Below are 23392 nucleotides of genomic sequence, written 5' to 3'. Positions count from 1 at the left end.
TGATCTGTGTTTAACATTCCATTGCAGATATTTATATTCTATGTCAAAAACTCAGAGCAGTATACTTGAACACAGACAAAAGTAAGACATGACACATCAGTCAATTACTGGGTCACATGAAGTGTTTGCATGCAGTCTGAAATACTGAATTTTATTGGTAAGATGAGAAGGCTTTATAATTATAATGGAATTTAATAAAAATAAACAGTTACAAATATTCCACACAACAGAAGTGAACTAGCACAGATGGACTTTTTTTGTCCTTCAATTTTTAATTAGAATTAGCATTTGAGACCTCTGTGGGAAGACAGTTACTACAATATTTACATTTGTGACTCTAGATGTATGTTATCCCAGGATATGAAGTCATAAATCAATTTCCATCTTGCTAATATGGATGCAACATTAGAAGAACTTTACTGTAGAAGCCTGTGACATTTATGAAATATAAAATTTGTCTCAACAGCAAAGTGTTACCATAAGTGAGAAATTTGTTTACACAATTGCGTTAAGCTCCTGTACTGCTCATGTCTCAAATGTTATAGGGAGGTGTGGTACAGACTATCTTAGCCAATCTCAGAAATGCTAGTTTTAATGTTTATTTCCAAATACATTTTTTCAACTCATGAATGGGCAAGTTGTTGCATGAATTTACATTACCACACCTGACAAAAAAGTTGATATGGTTCTCTTTTAAAACACATCAGCAGTTGGCGGGGGTGGAGAGTCAGAGGGAGGGGTAAAGAATCAGATTTATGCTCCTTTTGTGCAGCATTATGACACATGGATTTGCAAATTTTAAGGCCAGAAGGGACTACTGTGATCATTGATCTGTTACATAATATAGGCCACAGAATTTCATCCAGTAATTCCTGCATTAAGCCCAATAATTAATTTATGGTTGAACTACAGCATATCTTTTACAAAAACATCCACTAATGACTTAAAGAATCCAAGTGCTGGAGAATAAGAAGAATGTGGCCTGAGAAGGGATTTTGTTTTTCAGCTTGTTTTCTACATTCGAAATTCAGGTCTTGTCCACTGTGTTTTCCTCAAAGACCATGACTGTCTACACTAGAGTTTCTTGGCAATAATTTCCCTCTGTTGACAATACTGATGTGGCTCTAGAGCTAGTGTGGTCAAAGCTCTGCCCTTATTCATATTGAGTAACACTTACTCACATGAGATGGTCCCATAAAGGTAAGGGTTGTATCTTCTTTGCACAATTCCCTTTTCCAAAGCTGTACCTTCACATACTTAAGGAGAACACTATTTTCCCAAACATTAGCAACCCATGTTCACTAAAGAACTGTAGGCCCAGCAAGAGTTGATTCATGAATGTTACTCAGCATGGCTTCATGTTGCTTCGGGCAAGATATACCGTCAATCTTGGTCTACTCCCTATCAGATAAAAGAAAGGTCATAATCTGGTTGCTAATAAACATCAGAATACATGCTTTCAGAACCCACAGCCTGTGTGCACTCTCAATGAATCATTCCACCCTTTACAGAACAGTACAGAGACAATGCAGTGTGCTGTACAAACTGAGGTTTTACTTCAGAAAAAGTAATGGGAACAGTTAAAAGGAACGACAAAACACAGTATCTACGGTGGCTACGCTCACTAAAGAGTCTAGGGAAGTCTAGGGTCACCAAAAGGTTTCTGGTGTGCCCCAAAAGTGGGAGAAGTATAACATTTGTAAACAGCTTAAACTTGGCCTATTTTCAGTTTATCTTAAAATCTGAGGGAAAACTTCAGGGGAGTGGAAAAAAACCAAAATCAAACCAAAAAAATGTGGGTCTGTCACCATTTTGGGCTTTGAATGCTCCTCCATTTAATTTAAAATACTGGATATTTACTGGCACATAGAACACTGAAGGAGAAAATTTTAGTGTTTAATAACGTGAAGAGACATACCTAAATCCTTAAATTCAGGCTAAATATTCCTTGCCTGTACAAGATATGGTCATTACTCCTCCACATTAAAAGTTATATACACTTTATATGAATTAATTTAAGGGAGGACGATCCGGTGGTTAGGATGCTAGCCTGGGACTTGGGAAACCTGGGTTCAATTCTCTGCTCCACTACAGACTTTCTGTGTGACTTTGGGCAAGTCTCTCTGTGCCTCAGAGCCCCATCTGTAAAATGGGGATAGGAGTATAGTGCTTGTGTTATGCAGAAGGTCAGAATAGTTGATCCTAATAGTCCCATTTGGCCTTACAATTTACTCACTGGATACAGACAAACCTAGGTTCTATGGGGCCAGGGTTTTTGTGCTGTTTTTTTTTTTTAACCTACTCACTGTAATAGATACAAAATCTAGATAAAACAGCTCACGAATTTGGTGAGAATAAAGATAAAATTTTCAGAAGCACTTCAGTGACTTAGGAGTCTCAGGCTATGTCTACACTGGCCTGTTGTGGTGTGGTTTGGTTTATGGGGGTACAAATAGCAATGTGCACCAAAGTGCTGCACTATAACTCCTCCATGTGGATGCTGCGGGAGCAAACGAGAAGGTTCCTAGCTCGCATTAATGTAATGCTCTTCAAACGGGACTACGTTAATGCGAACTACTTCCCTTTTAGTTTGCTCCCACAGCACCCACCCAGGGGAGTTACAGTGCAGTACTTTGGTACGCACTGCTATTCAGACGCCTCTACTCTAAACTGCAGGGCATGTAGACAAACCCTAAGTCCCATTTTCAAAAATTGCTTAGGCACTTAGGAACCTAAGTTGCTTAAGTGTCGCTGGAAATTTTACCCTAAGGCCGGGGTGGCCAACCTGTGGCTCCGGAGCCACATGCGGCTCTTCAGAGGTTAACATGCGGCTCCTTGCGTAGGCGCCAACTCCGGAGCTGGAGCTACAGGCTGCTCACTGCTCAACCCCCGGCTCTGCCCCAGGCCCCGGCCCCATTCCACTCCTTCCTCCAAGGCTCCCGCCCCTTCCCCTGAGTCTGCCATGCCCTTGCCCCTCCCTCCCCCGCCCCGAGCCTCCTGCACACCACAAAACAGCTGATCGCGGCGGGCGGGAGCCGCAGGGATGGAGGGTTAGGTGCTGATCAGCGGAGCTGCTGGTGGGTGGGAGACACCGGGGATGTGGGGGGAGCTGACGGGGGGCTGCTGACTTGTTACTGTGGCTCTTTGGCAATGCACATCGGTAAATTCTGGCTCCTTCTCAGGCTCAGGGTCACTCCTGCCCTAAAGCTTTGACTTTGATGGCTTTAAGGATTTTCTAACCCTTGCCAATTGTGTTAAAAGGCATGTACATACATTAAATACACACAACTTATGGACAGGCTGTACGGTAACTAGTATCAGAGCTATAAATAAAGTTTGAAAAGGTGTTTGAGTGTATTTTGTAGGTGTGACTCCAGAACTATCAAATTAGAGTGTCACAGACAGCCTAACCATTTAAAAATAACAAGGCAAAAGGTCAAGTTAAACAAAAGACACACTATGAGCTTTTAACTCTTTGTGCTTTGGGACTTTCCCCTTCCTGCAGAAGTCTCTGTTAAAACTATTAAAAGCCAATCCCCCCCCCCCCGTGATCTACCACTGTGGACGTGAGTCATAATTCGTGGGTATTTCTGTCCAATCCAGCAGAATGAAGGGCTTTTTTTGAAAAGTTCCTTCTGCTGGCACGTTTATTGAACATACCACTCCTAGGAAAGCTGAGGAGTCACAGGCCTGGCTTATACTTAAAACATAGGTTGATATAGTTTTGTCGCTCAGGAGTGTGAAAAACACCCCGGAGTGATGTAGCTATGCCGACTTAATGCCTGGTGTAGACATGGCTAGGTTGATGGAAGAATGTGCATTTTGACCTAACTACCAATGCTTGGAGAGGTGGATTACCTACAGTGACAGAAAAGACCCTTCCAGCACTGTAGGCTGCATATACTTTATGGGGTTAGTGCAGCATAACTATGGCACTGTAGTCCCCATAGCATAGACAAGCTCACAAAATGACATCAATTTGGTAGTGAACCCCCCCAACCTACCCAATGTGTAGATATCGTTATTGTGACACAGTAGCCCTATCTGATATTCTTTTTTGCCCTGACTTGAAGGAACATGTACTGAAATACCAGGAAAATATAGGGAGAGGCTTGTCCAGAGCAGTGGATCCACTGCCTTTTTCTGCATGGAAGTAATCATTCATGGAAAGCAGCAAGCTGTGACTGACACCCAACCACAGTGTAAGGAAGTTAATAAAATAGTGCACAATCACAAAAATAATCATGGCAACAAAGGCTGTAGAGAAGTGAGTGTAGGTCAGACAAACAACCCCCCACCAAAAAATTAGAAATCAAGATTAAAAAGCCATAAAGACTAATTAGCTATGAACTCAAAAATTACTACTTCCCAGAAGGAATATTTCATCCCTCTTTCTCCCCCTACTCTGAGAATTCGCTTTAAGTCAGATTGTCAGAACAGCTAAACTACAAGTAATCTTCCCTTTCCAAAGAATTGGCTTGGATTGTTTCCCTGGAAGCAGATTTCTGACTCTAAACACCCAGAACATTTACTGGAGTCACATTTTAACCTTAAACACATTGTTATAAAATATTAAGTTTTCCATATGAAAGAGTTACACACACCATAAAGTCCAGTTTGCCTGAAGTGCAATACTGTGTGCCTAAGTGAAATATGAATTAAAGCAGAATTTGAAGTGCCATCTTTACCACTGTTATTTTACATCTCGAGTGCCCATCACTTGAATGTGTTCATACGCTTCCTTGGGTTTCTTTCACAAGATATTAAACATTGGGGAATTTCTGGGGGCTATATAAAACTACAGTAGCAGGACAATTGAACCTGACAGAACAATACGGTGAACAACACAATGCTTGACTTACCTTAAAATCAAGGCTGTAGAGACTGACAACATCATCATCTTTCTCTCTCCGCTTCCTTTTCTGTAATAAAAGAAACCAATCATATCTAACCATTTGATTATACTGTAGAAAGCATGCCTCCCCATATATATATGCTAATACACAAGGCCTGATTTCGAAACCAACCGAAAGATGCCCTCCTTACTGCACCTGCAGAACTGTGGGTGAAAATAATTTCACAAGTAATTTTGCAATGGGAAAAAGCATTTCGACTTGTCACTTTACTGCATCCACAAATCATACACCTATAAGTTTACTTGTTCCTTTATGCTCCCCATAATTATAACTGTGAAGACAGAACCAAAGACAGCAAGGAAAAACTAAAGCAATGGAGACTGAAGTGCATTCATGTGGCAGTTAGCACTTTGAATGGATTCAGGCATTTAGTTAATAAAATCAGATACTTTTTATGGTTTCCAAGCTCAGCAGTTAATAACAAAGCTGGGATTTTCAAAGGAGTCTAAGGGAGTTAGGTGCCAGGTCCCACTGAAAGTCAATAGGAGTTGGGGTTCTAGAACCCTGAAGGGGACTTAGATGATACCATTATTCCCAAGATGTACCCCAACCTGCATGGATGGGCTCCTCAGAGGAGCCTAAGGAGGCCTTGAAAATCCCAGCAATGTGGTGAGAGTAGAACTTGGGGTATAAGGGTAGCTTCTAGTTCCCCTTCTGGATTTCAAGAACCCCACATTTTATTTTACAATGTTTTCATTACCGCTGGGCAACTCTTTCCCACCCCAATAAGTCTTCTTACCAGTCCATATTAGTCGGACAAATTTATGTTTAAATATTACTTACAAAAGCACAGAAATACATTCGCTCACATTAGTATTTTCCTTCCTCAGCAGTTTAATCTAACCAGAGTACCAAACAGAAGTTAGAATTTCCATGGTTTTCAGTCATTTTATTCTGTCTGAATAGTTTAGTTCTAAAAGACAATACACAAACTCTCCAGTAGGGTGACTGAGGTCCACTTGCTGATTGAGGAAAAGCTTCTTATAAAATATACGTATGGGCATTTCATTTGTGAGGCTTATACGGAATTTGATGTCATTATTTCAGAAGAGATTTTTGGCCGGGTTGATAACGTGTGCAGGTACATACTTGTTTTTTAGGTTAAGTTCAATAAAAAGTTCAAAATAGATTTTTGACTAGAACTTGCAACAATACAAGACTTTAAGACACCACATCTTTTTGGTTTGAAGATTCCCCCCTCCCTTTATGCAAGTCAAGTATATTAATGTCTTCAACACACAGCTCTGGACCCAAACCCGGGCTCTGAAGCAAAGCCAAAGTTTTGTTTTTAAACTGGCTAGACTTCGGTAATAAGTACTGCATTGCCCAGTTCCCCTGCCCAACATAGTTTCATTCAAAACTCAGACATTTGACTACAGAGCCAGCTGTATCATTCTTACATGGCACCAGGACAGAAACAGATTCTAAAAAGCCCACCTGTTCAAACTGCTCAAACCAGAAGGCTTAACCAGCATAGCAGAAGGAAAACCATGATAAATACTGTTCTATGACATTATGTGTCTGGCTAGCAATAGTCACAATCAAAGACATGATATGTAAACCCTTTTGAGAAAAGGTCATGTGGAAAATATATTCCTATGAAAAGTATTAGTCTGTAAAAAAGTCAGGAAGTATTATTCAGGCTACCACAGAGGTATTGAAAAAAGCATGAGCATTTTTTAAATGAAACTCTTTGAGGGAAGAGTCTTTCCAAAACAAGTAAGCAAAACAGCATAAACAGACACAGAAGAATGCCATTAATATTTGTATTAAATAACCCTCAAGGATGGAATGTAAAGATCCAGTAATACCTCATAGAAAAGCAGCATTTTTCAGTCTGCAAACAATTCTAGTCATCCTATTTCCCCCCACTCATTCTGTATTACTAGGAACATTTGCATGAAAATACCTGGCAAATACCTAAAGAACAAAGATCCTTTCTGCTGCTTTTTGTCAACCTGGAAGTCCTAGAATAAGAATAGAACTTCAGGTGAGGAATGTGCGTCAGGACTGAAACTCCCCAAAGATCAAAAACCCTGTTTTCAGACAAATGTCTCTTGTATCAAAAACAGTATGTTGTTAGCAGTGTTGTTGTAGCCCTGTTGGTCCCAGGATATGACAGAGACAAGGTGGGTGAGGTAACATTTTTTATCTTTTACCTCACCCATCTTGCCTCTCTAAAAACAATATGGTCAGTATTGGTTCCAAACACGAGAACATGTGAAGGTCTCCAATGAGCAGGTCTCACATCAATGCCAAGGTTCAACCCAACTTTCAATGGGATTTACTCACAGACCCCTGGGCCCTTACTGTGTACAGACATTGGAAAGTTAGAAAGAGGAGGAATGCAGGCATGGAAGTAGGGGAGGAGTTTGGGTTAGGAGGCTCTGTTGCCCATTTGAACCAGAGAACTAGGCCAGGTCTACACGATAAACTTCATCGGCATAACTATGTCACTCAGGGGTGCGATGAGGTGTCATGTGGTGACCAATATATAGGTATGCCAGTAAAATACCCTTGTGTAGATGCAATTACCCCAGGATAGCTTATTTCACTTGGGGAAGGAGGGGCCTTGGCTGGAATAAGCTCTAGTGACAAAATCAGTTTTGCTGGTATAGCTGCATCCACATTAGATGTACTTTGCTGATAAAGTATGCTGGCATAACTATACTGGCAAAGCCTTCCAACTGTAGATGTGACCCTAGACTCTGCAGCAAGGGTGGGGACTCGTGGGCAACACGACCCAGGCATTCATCCTCCATTATCCATGCCCTCTTTTAGCTGTTTTTGTCACATATCCAAGCTCATTTAAATAAAATTGGGCCATCCTCTATACATGTGAGCCCTCCTTACAGTTGATAATTCTGTGGAGGAAAGTCCCAGTCTGAAGTATTTCCTCAGGTCCATCCAGAACTTGTCCCTAGCAAGTCACAAGCAGCTTGCCAGAAAGAGAAGCTGCCTCTAGAGCAGAGCTGAAGTTCTAGGGTGCCCACTGGCTCTTCAGGATGAAGGAGAAGCTATGTGCACTGAGATTAAGAGCAGGTAATTGAGATTGATAGTAGGAACTGATGACAGAGTTTAGATAAACAGTTAACTCATTCAACACCAGTCTCCTTGCTTTTTGCAGTTTACATTGGTGGGGTATGAAATCTAGCAACACTTACTCTAATTTAGAGTTAGAGAATAAAACATGAGTATACAAACAGCCAAAATGAAAAGCAGAGAAAAACATACATAGAAAATAGAGATAAATAAGTTCATTGCTTTCAATTTGTGATGCTGGAGCAGGATCATTTGAGAGGATATAATTTGTAGGGCTAATCACTGTGATTCAAAAATGAATATTAAGTTAATCTGTAACCATCAGATAAAACCTTAGAAAGTTTTTTTTTTAAAGTCAGCTTTTTATTTCCCCTACTTCACTGCATTATTATTCACACAACCTTATAAACATAGATGACACTTTAATGTCCATGCCCTGAAGAGTGACCAATGTAAGGCAAGCCAAAGATGGCAGTAGGGATAATATAGGACAAGGGTTACCACAGTAAGGCTTTTGGGTGCTTCAGTTATTATACCCATAAATAAGCTACAGCTTTTCAGTATTACAAAATATTACTTCTGCAGTCCTATTCTAAATCCTGTTTCGAGTACCAGCTCAGTCACATTTACCCTGCTAAGTGATCAAAAGCTGTAGCCTAAATAAAAACGGCAGGTACCATCTTGATACTCAGAGAACGACAAGCATACAGTCAAGTTAAGGCCAACAAGGCAGATCAGCTCTATTATGTACGAGTCACTAGCGACTCAAGAGTCTCAGAATGGCTCAGTGAGGAAGTGTTCATATTTGCCTAACCAGAAAGAGAACAATATGTTTCTTTCTTCCTTATCCAGGAAGAAGGAACCTGATTTATTTAGATTATTTCTGATTGTTTTGCCATACAAATATAGTGTATGCTTTACTCACCAGAGTGAAGTCCCACTGCGGTCCAGGAGTTAGAAATGTGAAAGAGCTGCCTCGTCGCAGAGGATATCTGTGTGTTGAGAATGTATAAAGGTAAATAAAATATGGGTTGTTTCAGCAATTGAGAAAATAGCTACAATTCACTCCCCCTTTCCCTGTTAGTTGTTTTAAAATCCTGTGGTGTAAAAACATTCCATGCTAACACTGTCAAATCTGAGCAAGTGTCCCAAATCAGCTCTAAATACTTGTAACCTCTGTGACAAAACACATTTCCTGTGGATTTTTTCAACTCACGGTAATCAGCTCACAATAGCCAAAGTCCAACATGAAGTACCTCATTCCAAATGGATGGAACCTGACCTGGAACGGAACCACCCCAAGGGGGTAGACCATGCTAAAAAAAACCCCCCAATATCAGGAGGATACCACCTGAGATTCAGTCTTTTGTTTCTGAATTCTCCCTCACAGGCACAACTCTGAAACCTGAAGAGAGGCTAAGATTTGAGAGGATGCCCGAACAACCTTGACTGTTTTCTGACAGATCAGAACGCTGCTACTTGTTAACTTAATCATAGAAGACCCTGCCAGGACTTTGAGAATCCGACTCAGGTACCAAATCCCCCAAAACCTCCCGTATGAAGAAAACCATGAGCCTCAGGCTACACCTACACTACAGCACTTACTGCGGCTCAGCTGCACTGATACAGGTGCACGTGGTAGCGATTGTGATGGAGACAATCGAAGAGAAGCTGTAACTATGTCTCTCCTGCCGACATAGCTCTGTCTACAACGGTGCTTAGGATGATATAGTTTACATCGCTCAGGAGTGTGGATTATTCACACCCCTGAGCGACATAAATTATACTGAAGTAACCTGTAGTGTATACAAGGTCTCAGACTTCTCTTCTGATGGGTTTCTGGGTTGAAGGATTACAGGCCACAGAGACAGTGGGTGAATACTCCACTCCTTATGAACAATTTTGTCTGGGGCAAGAGGAGCACCTCTTGAATCTCAACCTCACCCCCATTTGCCATCTATTTATTATTAATTACATTATCATAGTGACCATGAACCCTTCTCTAGGACCAGATCCCCATTGTGATAGGTGATGTATAAAAACAGAACAAATACAGTTCCTGCCCCAAATAGGTTACTCTCAAAGTAAAAGATGAGAAACAACAGATGGCTATAGACAGGGGAGCACAATGAAACTGTATGAGTCACCATGACTAAACAGGTCAAAATCTGAACCAATCAGCTATACTAAATTATAACTTTCCTAACTATACAAGTTTAGGAAACTAAACATCCCACACCAATCCTGACAGAGAGAAGTAAAAACATCTGGCCTCATTTTCCATTGTCAATGGAGTTGAAATCAATGAAAGCTGCAGGTCCGCTGCATCTTGAAAATGAGGCTATCAGCTTTTGCATAAACTTGCAACTGAGAATTGAGGCTTGCTCTTTCAATAAGTCATCCTCACCACCAAAGCACAACTGTCGAAAAGCAATATATTCAGAACATGGTTAAATAAAAATATCCTGGGACCGACAGAGCCACACCACCACTGTATCCATCTAAGTCATTCTACAGTACTACAGCTGACCCAACAAGTTGGGTTCCAAGTTTCACTGCCCAGTGGATTTAACGTACATTTCCAGCAACATTTAGTTTATTCTGAACATCATATTAAGAGACGCTTTTGCCCAAAGTTTAGTTTCTGCATCTCAAACTACTAGTCCTAAACAATGGGTTGTTCCCTCTTTCTGACAGCCAGTTGAATCAGCTAATAGGGCAGATTTTACTGTGCTGCGTTTTCTTTGTGAGCTTGTGACTAGCGCTGGTTTGAAAATGTTGGACAAAATATAGTTTCATCAGAAAATTCCAATTCACTGAACTGAAATGTTTAACCGAATCTATTACAGATTCTGATTTCCCTTAGCACCTACATGTGGGGTTTAGTTGCTGCTTGTAATTATTAGAACTGGGAGCACTAGCTGTTGGGAGTCTGAAAGGACAGGAAACAGGAAGGAAGGAGGGGAAGTTGAGGAGGCGGCGTGAGAGCTACCGAGGGTGCAGCAGCAGCTTGGTAAAGAGGTTTCCACTTTAAAAATAAAGTCCTGTTGAAGTTTGTTAGTACCTTGCCTGGTTGCTACAACATTCTGGAGACGAGGATGGATCTTCTGCCTCTGAACCCACCTGCACCCTTTCTGCAAAGCCCAGGTGAGCCTCCAATTGCTTCTACTGCCTAGATCCATATGTCTGAGACTTATCTGCTCGCAATCACTGCTACAGAGATTTCTGAAGTAAGAAAGCATGCTCTGCTAATCCACGGCCTTGGAGCAGAAGGGCAGCATATATTTTACACTTTTCCCCTTGCAGATGATAAATATGAGACTGCACTCACTGCATTAAAGAACTTTTTGTGCCAAAAGTGAATGTAGTAGCTAATTGCTACAGATTTCGCCAGCATGAGCAGAAAACGGGGGAGACTATAATGCAGTATATTGCTTCCCTGAGGAGTCTGACTGTAACTTGTGACTTTGGGAATATGGCAGATGAGATGATTAGAGACCAGCTCATTGAGAAAACAACCATGCTTCGTGTAAGAGAACACTTACTTCTAGAACCACAACTTACACTAGAAAAAGCAATAACCATTGCTACTCAGATTGAGTCAGCTACAGCTGAAGCCAAAATAATGAGCATGGATACAGGAGGCACAGTCCAGGCTGTGACTCCTTTGCAGAAAAGTTCACTATCGCTGCAGACAAATGATTACAAGAGGAAAACTAATGGAAAACCACCGAATCAGCAAATTCAAAATACAGTAAAAGCATGCTTTTGCTGTGGATCCCCACAACACCTTGCAAGCTACACAGGATGTCCGGCAAAAGTAGCTCAGTGCAATCATTGCAAAAAGATTGGGCATTTTGCTAAAGTATGTCACAGCAGCCAGTTCAGTCAACAGGTGCATGCAGTTACAATACCAGATGTTACTGTGCTGAGCGTGGACAAAATCACTACTGCACATATTCCAGAACAAAGTGCACTGTAAACGTTTCCGCCATACCCTTAGGCACATCACACTCTAATCAGCTAATGTTGGACACTGGCTCATCAGTATCTATACTACCTGATTCCATCTATTTGCATTATTTTAAAGATGTGCCTCTTACTGAACCCAAACTTAACTTGGTGTGCTATTTGAAAAACCATATTCCAGTACATGGCTGCCTGTCAGTAATAGTTACTTTTGGGGATTGCTGTGTAACTGCAGAGGTCTACATTGTCCACAAAGGCATTCCTATCCTTGGCAGAGATTTATTGGCTGTCTTAAATCTCAGAGTAGTTAATGGATGAATTGATCTTCCTCAGCAAAGCACTCTTGCGGTACACACACCAGTTTCAGCTGGGACCCAACACCAGGTTGAGGAGAAACTCGGCTGTGCTTATGGGTTTCTGCATAAAGTTAAAATGCAGAATAATGTGATGCCTGTACGACAGAAGTTACGGTGCTTAGCATTTTCAGTCAGGGAAGCTGTTTCAGAGGAAATTAGAAAAATTGTTCAAAAGGACATTATTGAAGAGATTGACTCCTCGGAATGGGTTTCACCTATAGTAGTGACACAGAAGAAGGGTGGAGGCATTCACCTTTGTGTGGACTTAATGGAGCCAAACAAAGCTATTGTGATTGACAGCCATCCTCTTCCTCACATAGAAGTAGTATTTGCAGAACTCCATGGTGCAAAGATGTTTTCTGCTCTTGATTTGCAGATCACATACTACCAGGTTATGTTGCATGAAGACAGCAGAGACCTCACAGCATTTATTACACATGAGGGACTATTTCTTTTTAAACGTGTTCCATACGGTCTCGCATCTGCCCCAAGTGCCTTCCAAAAAATGATGTCATTGATTCTGAAGAATCAACATGGAGTTCAGTGCTATCTGGATGATATTATCGTGTTTGGAAATACTTCTGAGGAGCATGACAATAACCTGCAGTCTGTACTAAACTGCATCAACAAAGCAGGCCTCAAGCTCAATAGGTCCAAATGCAAATTTAGACAAACTGAACTCTCCTTTCTGGGGCATATAATTTCACAGGCTGGACTAAAATCTGATCCAGATCATATCCTGGCAATTTCAAATGCTCCTCCTCCAACAGATTTGACAACCTTACGTTCCTTCTTGGGTCTTACCTCCTGGTATTCAAAATTCATTCCCAATTATGCTTCTGTCATTGAACCATTATGAGAATTACTACGGAAAAGTTCAACCTTAGTGTGGACAATGGATGCACAAGCTAGGTGAAAGACTTGATTGTACATAGTCCAGTACTTGCACTATTCACTCCTGCATTGCCCACAATTGTAACTACTGATGCTTCTGATTATGGACTTGGGGCTGTCCTCACGCAACTTCATAAGGACAACACAGAGAGGATTGTTGCATTTGCTTCAAGGACACCAAGTAATTCTGAGAGGAAATATTCTACAGTCAAAAAAGATGCACTTGCTTGTGTCTGGTCTACTGAAAAATGGAGAACTTACACACAGACCACAGCCCTTTGACGACGTTGCTCACCATGAAAGGACTGGGAAGAGCAGGATATCATATTACTAGATGGTCTGCAAGACTACTCTCTTTCAATTATGAAATGGAATATAAGCCTGGAAACCAAAAAGTGGTAGCTGATTGCCACCAGATGGTCCACCGGAGGATGAGGATGTAGTAGTTGCACTTATTACAAGCACTCTTACTGCAGTTACAAAAGAACAATTTCGAGCTGCTTGTTCAGTGTGTCCAATTCAATAAAAACTATGGGAATTTCTGACAAAGAGATGGCCCAGTAACCCTAAAAACCTTGACCCAATTTTGCTGCCTTATTTTAGAGTTTGGGATGAACTTTCTTTGCTTGATGGTTGTGTGCTACGAGGTACACACCAGCTACTTGTGCCAGAAGAATTACAGTCAAAACTCAAACAGCTGGCACACGATACTCATCAAGGAATTGTCAGAACCAACAACGACTACGGGATCTGTATTGGTAGCCAGGGATGGACTCTCAAACTGAAGCACTCATAAAATCCCGTGTCACTTGCCAAATGCATGATAAGACAGCAGTGACATGTACCCCTCCATTACAGCCTGTTCCTCTTCCTGAATCTGCATGGGAAAAAGTGGTGATTGACATTGTAGGACCCTTTGATACTGCTCCAAGTGACTGCCGTTATGCCATCACTTTAATAGACTATTTCAGTAAATGGCCTGAGGTAGCATTTACATCGCAAATCTCTTCTGCTACAGTAATTAAGGTCCTCTCTTCAGTTTTTAGCAGGGAAGGTAATCCCAAAGAACTGGTTTCAGATAATGGTGGTCAATTTACTTTCCTGGAGTTTGAAACTTTTCTAGCAGAGAGGAACATTTTACACAGAAGGTCATCCCTATACTACCCTCAAGCCAATGGGGAAATCGAATGGTTTAACAGAAGTTTGAAATAGAGTTTGCAAACGGCTAAACTGGAAGGGCAATTGTGGATAACCTTCACTACTGATTTCTTGCAAGCATACCGGGCTCCACGACATGCCACAACGCAAAGATCACCCGCAGAGTTACTGCATGGGAAACAGATGAATACTAAACTGAACATTGCTGGATTGTTGGGGAAGACAAGAGAGGCTATTTTAGAGGAACTAGTGACAGCATCCCAACAGAGGGCCACAAAGACAGACATGTGGAGTGATGGTTTCCTACAGTATTCACAAAGGACTGAAATGGAGCACATGGCCCTGGAAAGAGACATGATGCAGAGGTAACCAGCTGTGATGGAGCATCTTTGTTACAAAGCTCAAGCATTGCACCCCAGCCTTGTGTTGTCCTGCAAATTATGGAAATATTGGGACCACCACTGGGACCACATATTGGGACCACCATTTCAACCACTCATTACTGGTCTTTCCCACAACAATCAACCACTCCACAGATGAAGAACTCATTGAAGCGCACCACCTACAGAATTTGAGAGCACTCCGTCACTTGGCCATGTCATAGTTCTATTGTTCTTGAATTTAAAAAATACAACAAAAAAACAAAAACAAACAAAAATCTTAAAGTAGTGTAATTTGTTCCCTATGTTATTTGTTAACACTATATATTTTGGTACAACGCTGCTGAAGAGTTTCACGGAGGTACAGCTTAACCCTACCCCCACAGCATCAACTCCCAGTAAAATCAATGCACAACATTTCAGTCATTGCCTTGATTATACCACCTTCATTACCCACAACTGCACCCTGGCCTCTAAGTAGGAGAAAAAATGCATCACTGATGCTGTTTCCCTGACCCCTTGGGGAATTTCTCAGCGGCACCCTCTCTGGCTGTCAGAGTTTACGGCCAGAAGGAACTGACCTCCTATATAGGTCTCTCTCTGGATGGAGGTAGCCTGTGATGTGTATCCATATATCTATATCACAGGCCACCTCCATCCAGCACCCATCCATAATGGTCAGAAAGCCTCTCCACCCCCTGCTCCCACTGATCCATTAATGTCCACAGGGTCTGGAGGGGGAGGGGTGTGCAAAAATTCCCTTGGTCATTCCAGAAAACAGGCCTGAGTTATTAAAGACCCTAGCACCCTGGACCTTTCCAGACCACCCCATGAACAGTGAACTTTCTGTGGTGATCAACCGGGCCTTGCAGTACCTGGGAGAAATACCCCTCCCTGTTGATGAAGTCTTTGGGTTGATGTAGGGGGCAAAGAATAGGTATGTGTCCAATCAATAGCTCCATACAGTGTGGGAAGCGCATCTGTGCGAAGCCATCAATAACCTCCTGTGCACTGTTAAGCTTTATGACATGGCACAGCACCACCCTTCTCATAGCCTTACAAACATCCATGACAACAGCCCCAGTGCTTGATCTACCAACACGCAACTGGTTAGCTACAGACTGGTAGCAACGGGGTGTGGCAAGCTTCCAGACAGGGATAGCTACATGCTTCTCCATGCTGAGGAGAATTCTCATGTGTCTGATTGCTGCAGCTCAAAGGTGAACTCTGCAGATTTCTAGGAAAGTGGCTTTTGACTGTCATTCTGTAGCTCTGCCATCTCTGCTGGTCATCCCAGTTCTGCATCACTATCCTGTCCCACCTGCCAGCGCTAGTCAACTGAGCCCAAAGGGCAATCCACTGAGTAAAGCTGTTCCAGATAAACGCCCAGCAGAAGTAACTGCTTGATTTTATCAATCTGCTTTTCCTCCTCCTGCAGCTGTATTGCTGCGGCATAAGACATCCAAAGACTAAGCCCTGGCTGGGATGATTTAGTTGGGGGTTGGTCCTGCTTTGAGCAGGGGGTTGGACTAGATGACCTCCTGAGGTCCCTTCCAACCCTGATATTCTGTGATTCTATGATTCAAAGCCCTGTGGAGCCACAGAGCCAAATCCATCCGCCTACGCGACTGTCAATACAGATGTGTCATCCTGTTCATGATCATGGTGCTTAGCAATGCATTTTCTGTGTTGCCAGACAGCTGTTCAAAAATGGCACTGAGGCAAAATATAGCTGAATTATGGGATGCCACGAGAGGAATCATGGGAGTTTGTTAGTTTGACCCCAAGCCCCAGATTTCCTGTAGCTTTTGACAGGCACCCTGCAATGCCTGACAAGAAAAATCAGAGCACAGAGTTGTACATAGCACATTGCACCATAGGATATCTGTCCAGAATGCTGCACGGTTAATTTGAACAAGCGCAGAGGTGCATGGATGCAAGGCTTAACACGGAAAATACCATAAACAAAGCAGGGTGGAAGCACTTCAGTTTGATATAGTTAAATTGCTGCACTTGGAGTGAACAAACTAATCCGACAGAACATCCCCAAACAGAAAAGCTTCTGAGGTACATCTATACCCCAGCCGGGGTCGACAGACACGGACTAGCTCAGCTTGAGCTAGCACACTAAAAATAGCAGTGCGTATGTTGTGCTTTGGGTGGCAGCTCAGGCTCTCGAGCCCACATGACCCCCCCACATCTGAGCTTGGGTGGCTGGCCCAAGTCTCCCCCAGAACTGCAACATCCACACTGCTGTTTTTAGCACACTAGCTGAAGCCAAGCTAGTGTGGGAGTCTGTCTACCCAGGCTGGGAGGCTCGCTTCCAGTGGCAGTGAGGACAGACCCTTAGAGACCAATTTTCCTGGACAACTTGGTGTTGCAGAAAAGTAACCCCTCCCCCTAAGAAACCCAGAAGTGAATGACTAGTACCTGTGGTTAGAGTTATTCATTCTGATTCCTGAAAGGAGACTCCTCTTAATAGATAATTATCTTGTATCGTTCTTCCCAGTATCCCTCCCTTCATGATAGACTGAGCAAGTACAGCTGGAGGAAAGGCAGGCACACAAGTAACATGCACCAAGCATTTTCTCCAAGTTAATGAGGGGCTTGAAGGGGCTTGTAGAACAATGGAAAGAGACCACTAGTAGGCTGAAGCAAGGAGCATTTTGTTTTAAAAGAACATTTTTTCCCTTGGCTCAGATTAACTTTGGAGGGAGAACAGGGGGAGTTAGGTGAACAAGTTAAACATTTTCCAGATGTAAGAACTGCAACTATACTCTGCAGAGGCAAAGCTCTCCAAACTAGAGAAAGGATATTGAGACTGCCCGAAAGTATAGAGAAATCTGCTTTGGTGTGCTCTCTCAGCTTAAGGAAATGAGGTGCTTACCAAAACCAGACAAAAATAATTCCATCAGTTTTGTCATGCCTACCTTTTCAACAGTGCTTAAGAACATATGATTCTGTATTAAAAAGTGTGTTGCCTACTACAGTCCTGATTTCCACGCTAAAGGTACATGTAGCTTAATGGCCAAAATGCAATCCAAAAAGGAAAAATGGGGCTTTAGCATTGTATCTGAAAGGTAATCTGCAAAGGATGCACAAAATCAGACACCCATACTTATGCAGGCAAAAGGGACCAAACCAGGTTTGGCAACATAGCAGGGAGGAGACAAGTGGCCCCAATAACCCTCCTGCTGGAAGTTTGGGCAATTTACTATATAACATATCATTAACGATAAAAAAGCCTAGTAGATTGGTTCTAATGTGAAACAATCAAGAGTGATAGATTACATGTCTAAGGAAGTATTGTAATTGTTCAGTGTCTTCCTGGACTAAACAGTAGGACCTTCTGATATACCCAAAGTGGCTTCTACTGAAGATAACAGGAGCTATGAGCCCATAGAATTGCCCTCAGAATTCGATCCCGGACCACAGCAGGAACTATCTAGGCCAATGATCTCATCTCAAAACTAAATGAGGTGATGTCCTTCAAAATTGCAGTTCAAAAGGGGTAAAGAGTAGTGCTCAGCAACCTGTAGCCATTTCAGTAACCCTGCCAGCTACACGGACATTGCAGATGGGCACATCTGCAGTATATTTTCTGTAATCATTTAGGAGGATCTTAGAAACACAAATGTTTCGGTCAAATTATTTTCATAATGGTTACCTAGCATGTTTATACTGATTTTTTGACTGTCTGAAAAGAAAGTCTTCTTTGTTTCAAGTCTTGTTGGCAGGGGGTGGGAGAAGGACTGTGTACAGAATGTTGAGAGTATCAGGTGTCTGTGCCTTTAATCCTGTGTGACCAGAATAGCACATGTAAAATTCTAAAAGGTGTACAAAATGGGCATCCCAGGTTGGATTTGGATTTGTTGGATTAGAGTATATATAGGCTTGGCAGAATTCAACTTTTTTAAAAAACAAACAAACAGTTTTGACAGATAATATTGATGTATTTTTTCTGATTATCAATTTAAATTTTCACAGTTGCAGGAAATTATGGGCGTGTTAGACAATAATTATTTAATGACAATATCTAATAAGCTGTCAAGCAGCATTTTTCTTACTTTGTCAATCTGTAAATTTCTATTATTATTGCTGGAAATATTTTTGTTTGTTTGGATGTGTGTGGTTATATCCTTTACTGATAACAATCAAATCCTTCCAACCTTAAGTATATAGCACAGGGGAGCCTGTACCTATCCTGGCTAATGCAACTTCTTTCCCACTCATATTTAATGTAGCTTTCTTCCTCCATGTTGTTTTTTTTTACTTTAAGTCTGTACCATTTGGTCAGCATCATTGAGTCAGTCTGCACCCATTCTTTGTACTTATATTTCATGGCTTATCCAGGAAACTGCAGAAACACTTTGATCTGGCAGTTCCCTTAACCTTAAGTCCAACTAAAGATCCAAAATAAATTCTTTAGACTGGGCAGCAATTCTTTATTTCCTTCCCCTCTCACTCCCAAACTTTTTGTTTTCACTGCAGCTTGCTTGTAGTTTTAAATACAAACCATTCACATCAGTTAAATGCTATTTGATTATGTATATTACAGGAATACAAGCATTTTGAAACCGGTAGATTACCCTAGTGAATGACATTTCATTTGAGACCTCAAAAAGCACAAGAAAAGACTTCATACTTATGCCTTTGAATCTTAATTTAAAATCTAACAAAAAGAGCTTCTTTTGATTTCCCACCATTTAAAAAAATGTCTATTTCAGTAGTAACCAGTGGCCCCAATCAGGAACCCTCACGTGCTAAGCAGTGTAAAAATGGAGACTAAGGTTCTTGGGGCAGCACTTGCCCCTGCTTCCCATATCTAAGACGACACCTAGAAAAAGAAAACCACCTTAGGAGAAACTAGTTGACAGAAGCACTTGAAATCCTGGAGAGAAAAAAATGAAGTGGAAGATCATCGTACGATCACTGCTCATAGGGAAATTGCACTGGTAAATTCTACATTGAGTCTAATTCATTCACTGCCATCAATAATACCATTTATAGTAGCACAAAGAAGTACTAAGGACACTTTGCCTTGATTATACAGAAAGCCCAAAATGATGCTCTACTTTCTGGCAATTTGTTTTGGTAGAGCTACTCCCCAACTTTCTGGTAGTATCAGCAAGGGCATCATCCTTTGCAACTCTGGTGCAATTAGGAATCTAGTAGTAGCCTGAGTTTTCAAATAGCAAAGCCATGAAAAAAAGGTCTGCTGGGTGATGTAGTTAAACAGTGAACATAAGAAAACCTACATCCAACTACTACTTGGATAGGACCCTGTGCTGCTGCTACTACTGATCTCAGAACTTCTTGTACTTTTCAGACACCCTGGAATAGCCATTAAATCAGGGGTGGGCAAAGTACAGCCTGGGGGCCACATCCGGCCTTTCAGATGTTTTAATCCGGCCCTCAAGCTCCAGCTGGGGAGTGGGGTTGGGGGCTTGCCCCGCTCCGTGCGTGCCGTGACTCTGCGCAGCTCCTGGAAGCAAAAGCATGTCCCCCCTTCGCTCCTACATGTAGGGGCAGCCAGGGGGTTCTGCACGCTGCCCCTGCCCCAAGCACTTCCTCCACAGCTCCCATTGGCCTGGAACCATGGCCAATGGGAGCTGCGGGGCGGTGCCTACAGATGGAGCAGCGCATGGAACCATATGGCCGTGCCTCCGCGTAGGAGCTAAAGGGGGGACATGTCGCTGCTTCCGGGAGCGCCATCCAGAGCCTGCACCCCTGACCCCCTCCCACACCCCAGCCCCATGACCCAGCCCTGACCCCCCTCCCGCCCTCCAAACCCCTCGGTCCCAGCCTGGAGCCCCCTCCTGCTCCCCAAACCCCTCATCCCCAGCCCCATCCCGGAGCCCGCACCACCCCCCCACCTCCCCCAACGCCCTGCCCCAGCCCAGAGCCCCCTCCCGCACCCTTAACTCCTCATTTCTGGCCCCAACCCAGAGCCTGCACATCCAGCTGGAGCCCTCATGCCCTCCCACACCCCAACCCCCAATTTCGTGAGCATTCACGGCCCGCCATACAATTTCAATACCTAGATGTGGCCCTCGGGCCAAAAATTTTGCCCACCTCTGCATTACATTGTTCTTCTATATTGGAACAAATTCTGTTTCCTAAGGAAGCTTCTTTAACCACCTTGAGCATGTCTAACCCACAAAGAGGGTACAGGCTGAGAGTGAACTGTGGTTTTCTCTTTTCAGATTTGCTTTTGTGTTTTGATGGAACGTTATGGCCACTTGTCTTAAGAGGTTAGCTATCATTGTTGACCACATCAGCAGATAAGGCCAGAGTAGATTAACCAGACACTGCTATCCTTGGATAATTGCAAAATTGACCTCCACATAGCTGTGACTTGGCCATCTTTCCCAATAAATATGGCAATCCCCATACACTGACCACAATTTCATCACTAAGGCCTTATCTACACTAATGAGGTAAGTCGATTTCAGTTACGCTAGTTAAATTATGTAATTGAAGTCGATATAGCTTAGATCAATTTACAGTGGTGTCTACACCTTGCTATGTTGGCAGGAGACTGTCTTCCATTGACTTATCACATCTTCACCAGACCCGCTATATCGATGCCACTACATTGATAGGAGCGGCACCGATTTAGCACATAATGAAGACAAGCCCTTAGAGTCTCATATCTTTTCACTGCAGACTTCCGCTATGGTCCAAGGATCTTCCTTCCAGTTTCCCTTCAGGCTTCCCTCCCCAATGGGATATCTATTCCAAGCCAAGATTTAGTAAACGCGATACTCCCTAACAATTGTTGCTAGGATGTGGCGTCTAGCCTCTCTACAAAGGAAAAAGATGATAATGAATTTCCAGTAGTACTTTCAGCAGCCCACTCCTCCCCCCCAAAAATCCCTTAAACTATTCTGGTTGCTCCAAAGTTGTGAGTGAACTACTGTGTTTGGTGCACAAGGGCAGTTTTTTTGGCTTACAGTTGTTGCAGCACCTCATCTGGCATGTTTTGTAGCACACTCTGCTCTTGGAAAAATATATTTGATGAGTGAATAGGTTGTAAGGATACTGTTCTGGAGCTCCTTCAAAACCAAAGGAACACATCTCCGACTTCTTCTCTGGCAGGAGAGCTCAGATTTTCTTCTTCATTTTCTAAGACAAACATTCTAGAGAGTCTATGGTTGTACGGAAACAGTGGATGCATAGATGTCATGGGTAACCTGTGAATTCCAGGTCTTATCAGACCAGCAACCAGAGAGAACCACTAAAACCCATCTGGAGCTTCAAATGATGAGGTATAAATTAGCTGTTACCACTCAAAAAAGAGATCTTGGAGTCATGGATAGTTCTCTGAAAACATCCACTCAATGTGCAGCGGCAGTCAAAAAAGTGAACAGAATGCTGGGAATAATTAAGAAGAGGATAGAAAATAGGACAGAAAATATAATGTTGCCTCTATATAAATTCATGGTACACCCACATCTTGAATATTGTGTGCAGATGTGGCTGCCCCATCTCAAAAAAGATATATTGGAATTGGAAAAGGTTCAGAAAAAGGCAACAAAAATTATTAGGGGTATGGAACGGCTTCCGTATGAGGAGAGATTAATAAGACTGTCTTTTCATCTTAGAAAAGAGACAGCTAAGGGGAGATATGATTTATGTCTATAAAATTATGACTGGTGTAGAGAAAGTAGATAAGGAAGTGTTGTTTAGTACTTCTCATAACACAAGAACTAGGGGTCACCAAATGAAATTAATAGCAGGTTTAAAACAAATTAAAGGAAGTATTTCTTCACACAACACACAGTCAGCCTGTGGAAATCCTTGCCAGAGGATGTTGTGAAGGCCAAGACCATAACAGGGTTCAAAAAAGAACTAGATGAATTAATGGAGGATAGGTCCATCAATGGCTATTAGCCAGGATGAGCAGGAATGGTGTCCCTAGCTTGTCTGGCAACTTGTTTGGCATTGTGCCTCCTCAGGTCTGGCATCCCATGCCAGTGCCCAGTCATTTCCTAGGCTGTGCATTAGGCCTTGTCTCAGTCCATGCATATCTTGGAAGATGAGCAATAGCAGATCTTTGCTCCTGGATATCCTCTTTAGGTCTTCAAGGAGAGAGGTGAGAAAAGATCCATAGGAGGAGCGCTCCAGTTCTCAGGCTGTAGATATTGTTTTGTAATTAAGAAATAGTATGCAAATATAAAAGTGTATGATGCACATGGGAGAAGAATTAAAATTGCAACTATACCTGGCATTACTAGACTTGAGTGTTTAACCATGTTCCAGGTATGTTGGATGTGTAACAAACGAAATTATTTGTGCAGTAGTTTCCTCTTGTTTTTTTAATGCTTAATTGGTGGTGGGGATTAGTCAGCAGGGGGTGGACCTGCGGGGAGTAGACAGCTGCTGACAGAGAATATTTCATTTGTTAGCAGCCACATATGCACTCGTCTCTGTTGCAGGATAATTTCTGACAAGTGTAGCTCCTGAAGAAGGAGGTTTTATGTGTGCTCAGCCCCTAAATCAAGCAGGCTTTTGTGCACCAGACAAGACTGTCAATCAGGTTTGTATGCAGTGCATAAACATTCAGTTATAACATGGGATAATGGCTAAAAATGACCCTGACTCCCAACATTAACTCCTCCCCCCCGCCCTTACCCATTAAATCAGATCTACTCTGGATCCACTTTTCTGCCAT

At 42.4% G+C, this 23392-nt stretch overlaps 1 protein-coding gene across 1 annotated transcript in view; it reads right to left on the bottom strand.

The window, feature by feature from the left end:
* Positions 1–23392, bottom strand: part of NET1 (neuroepithelial cell transforming 1) — a 68678-nt gene that overhangs the window by 22472 nt on the left and 22814 nt on the right. The window contains exons 2-3 of the mRNA XM_048836734.2: positions 8884–8950; positions 4863–4922 (exon numbers count right to left, since the gene is read on the bottom strand). Coding sequence (XP_048692691.1) covers positions 4863–4922; positions 8884–8950 — 127 coding nt within the window. The remainder of the gene's footprint in view (positions 1–4862; positions 4923–8883; positions 8951–23392) is intronic.

This window comes from Caretta caretta, chromosome 1 (assembly GCF_965140235.1).
Source record: "Caretta caretta isolate rCarCar2 chromosome 1, rCarCar1.hap1, whole genome shotgun sequence".
NCBI classification, from domain to species: domain Eukaryota; kingdom Metazoa; phylum Chordata; order Testudines; family Cheloniidae; genus Caretta; species Caretta caretta.
The sequence above is the reverse complement of the archived record's forward strand: the minus strand, read 5'-3'. Positions and strand labels throughout refer to the sequence as shown.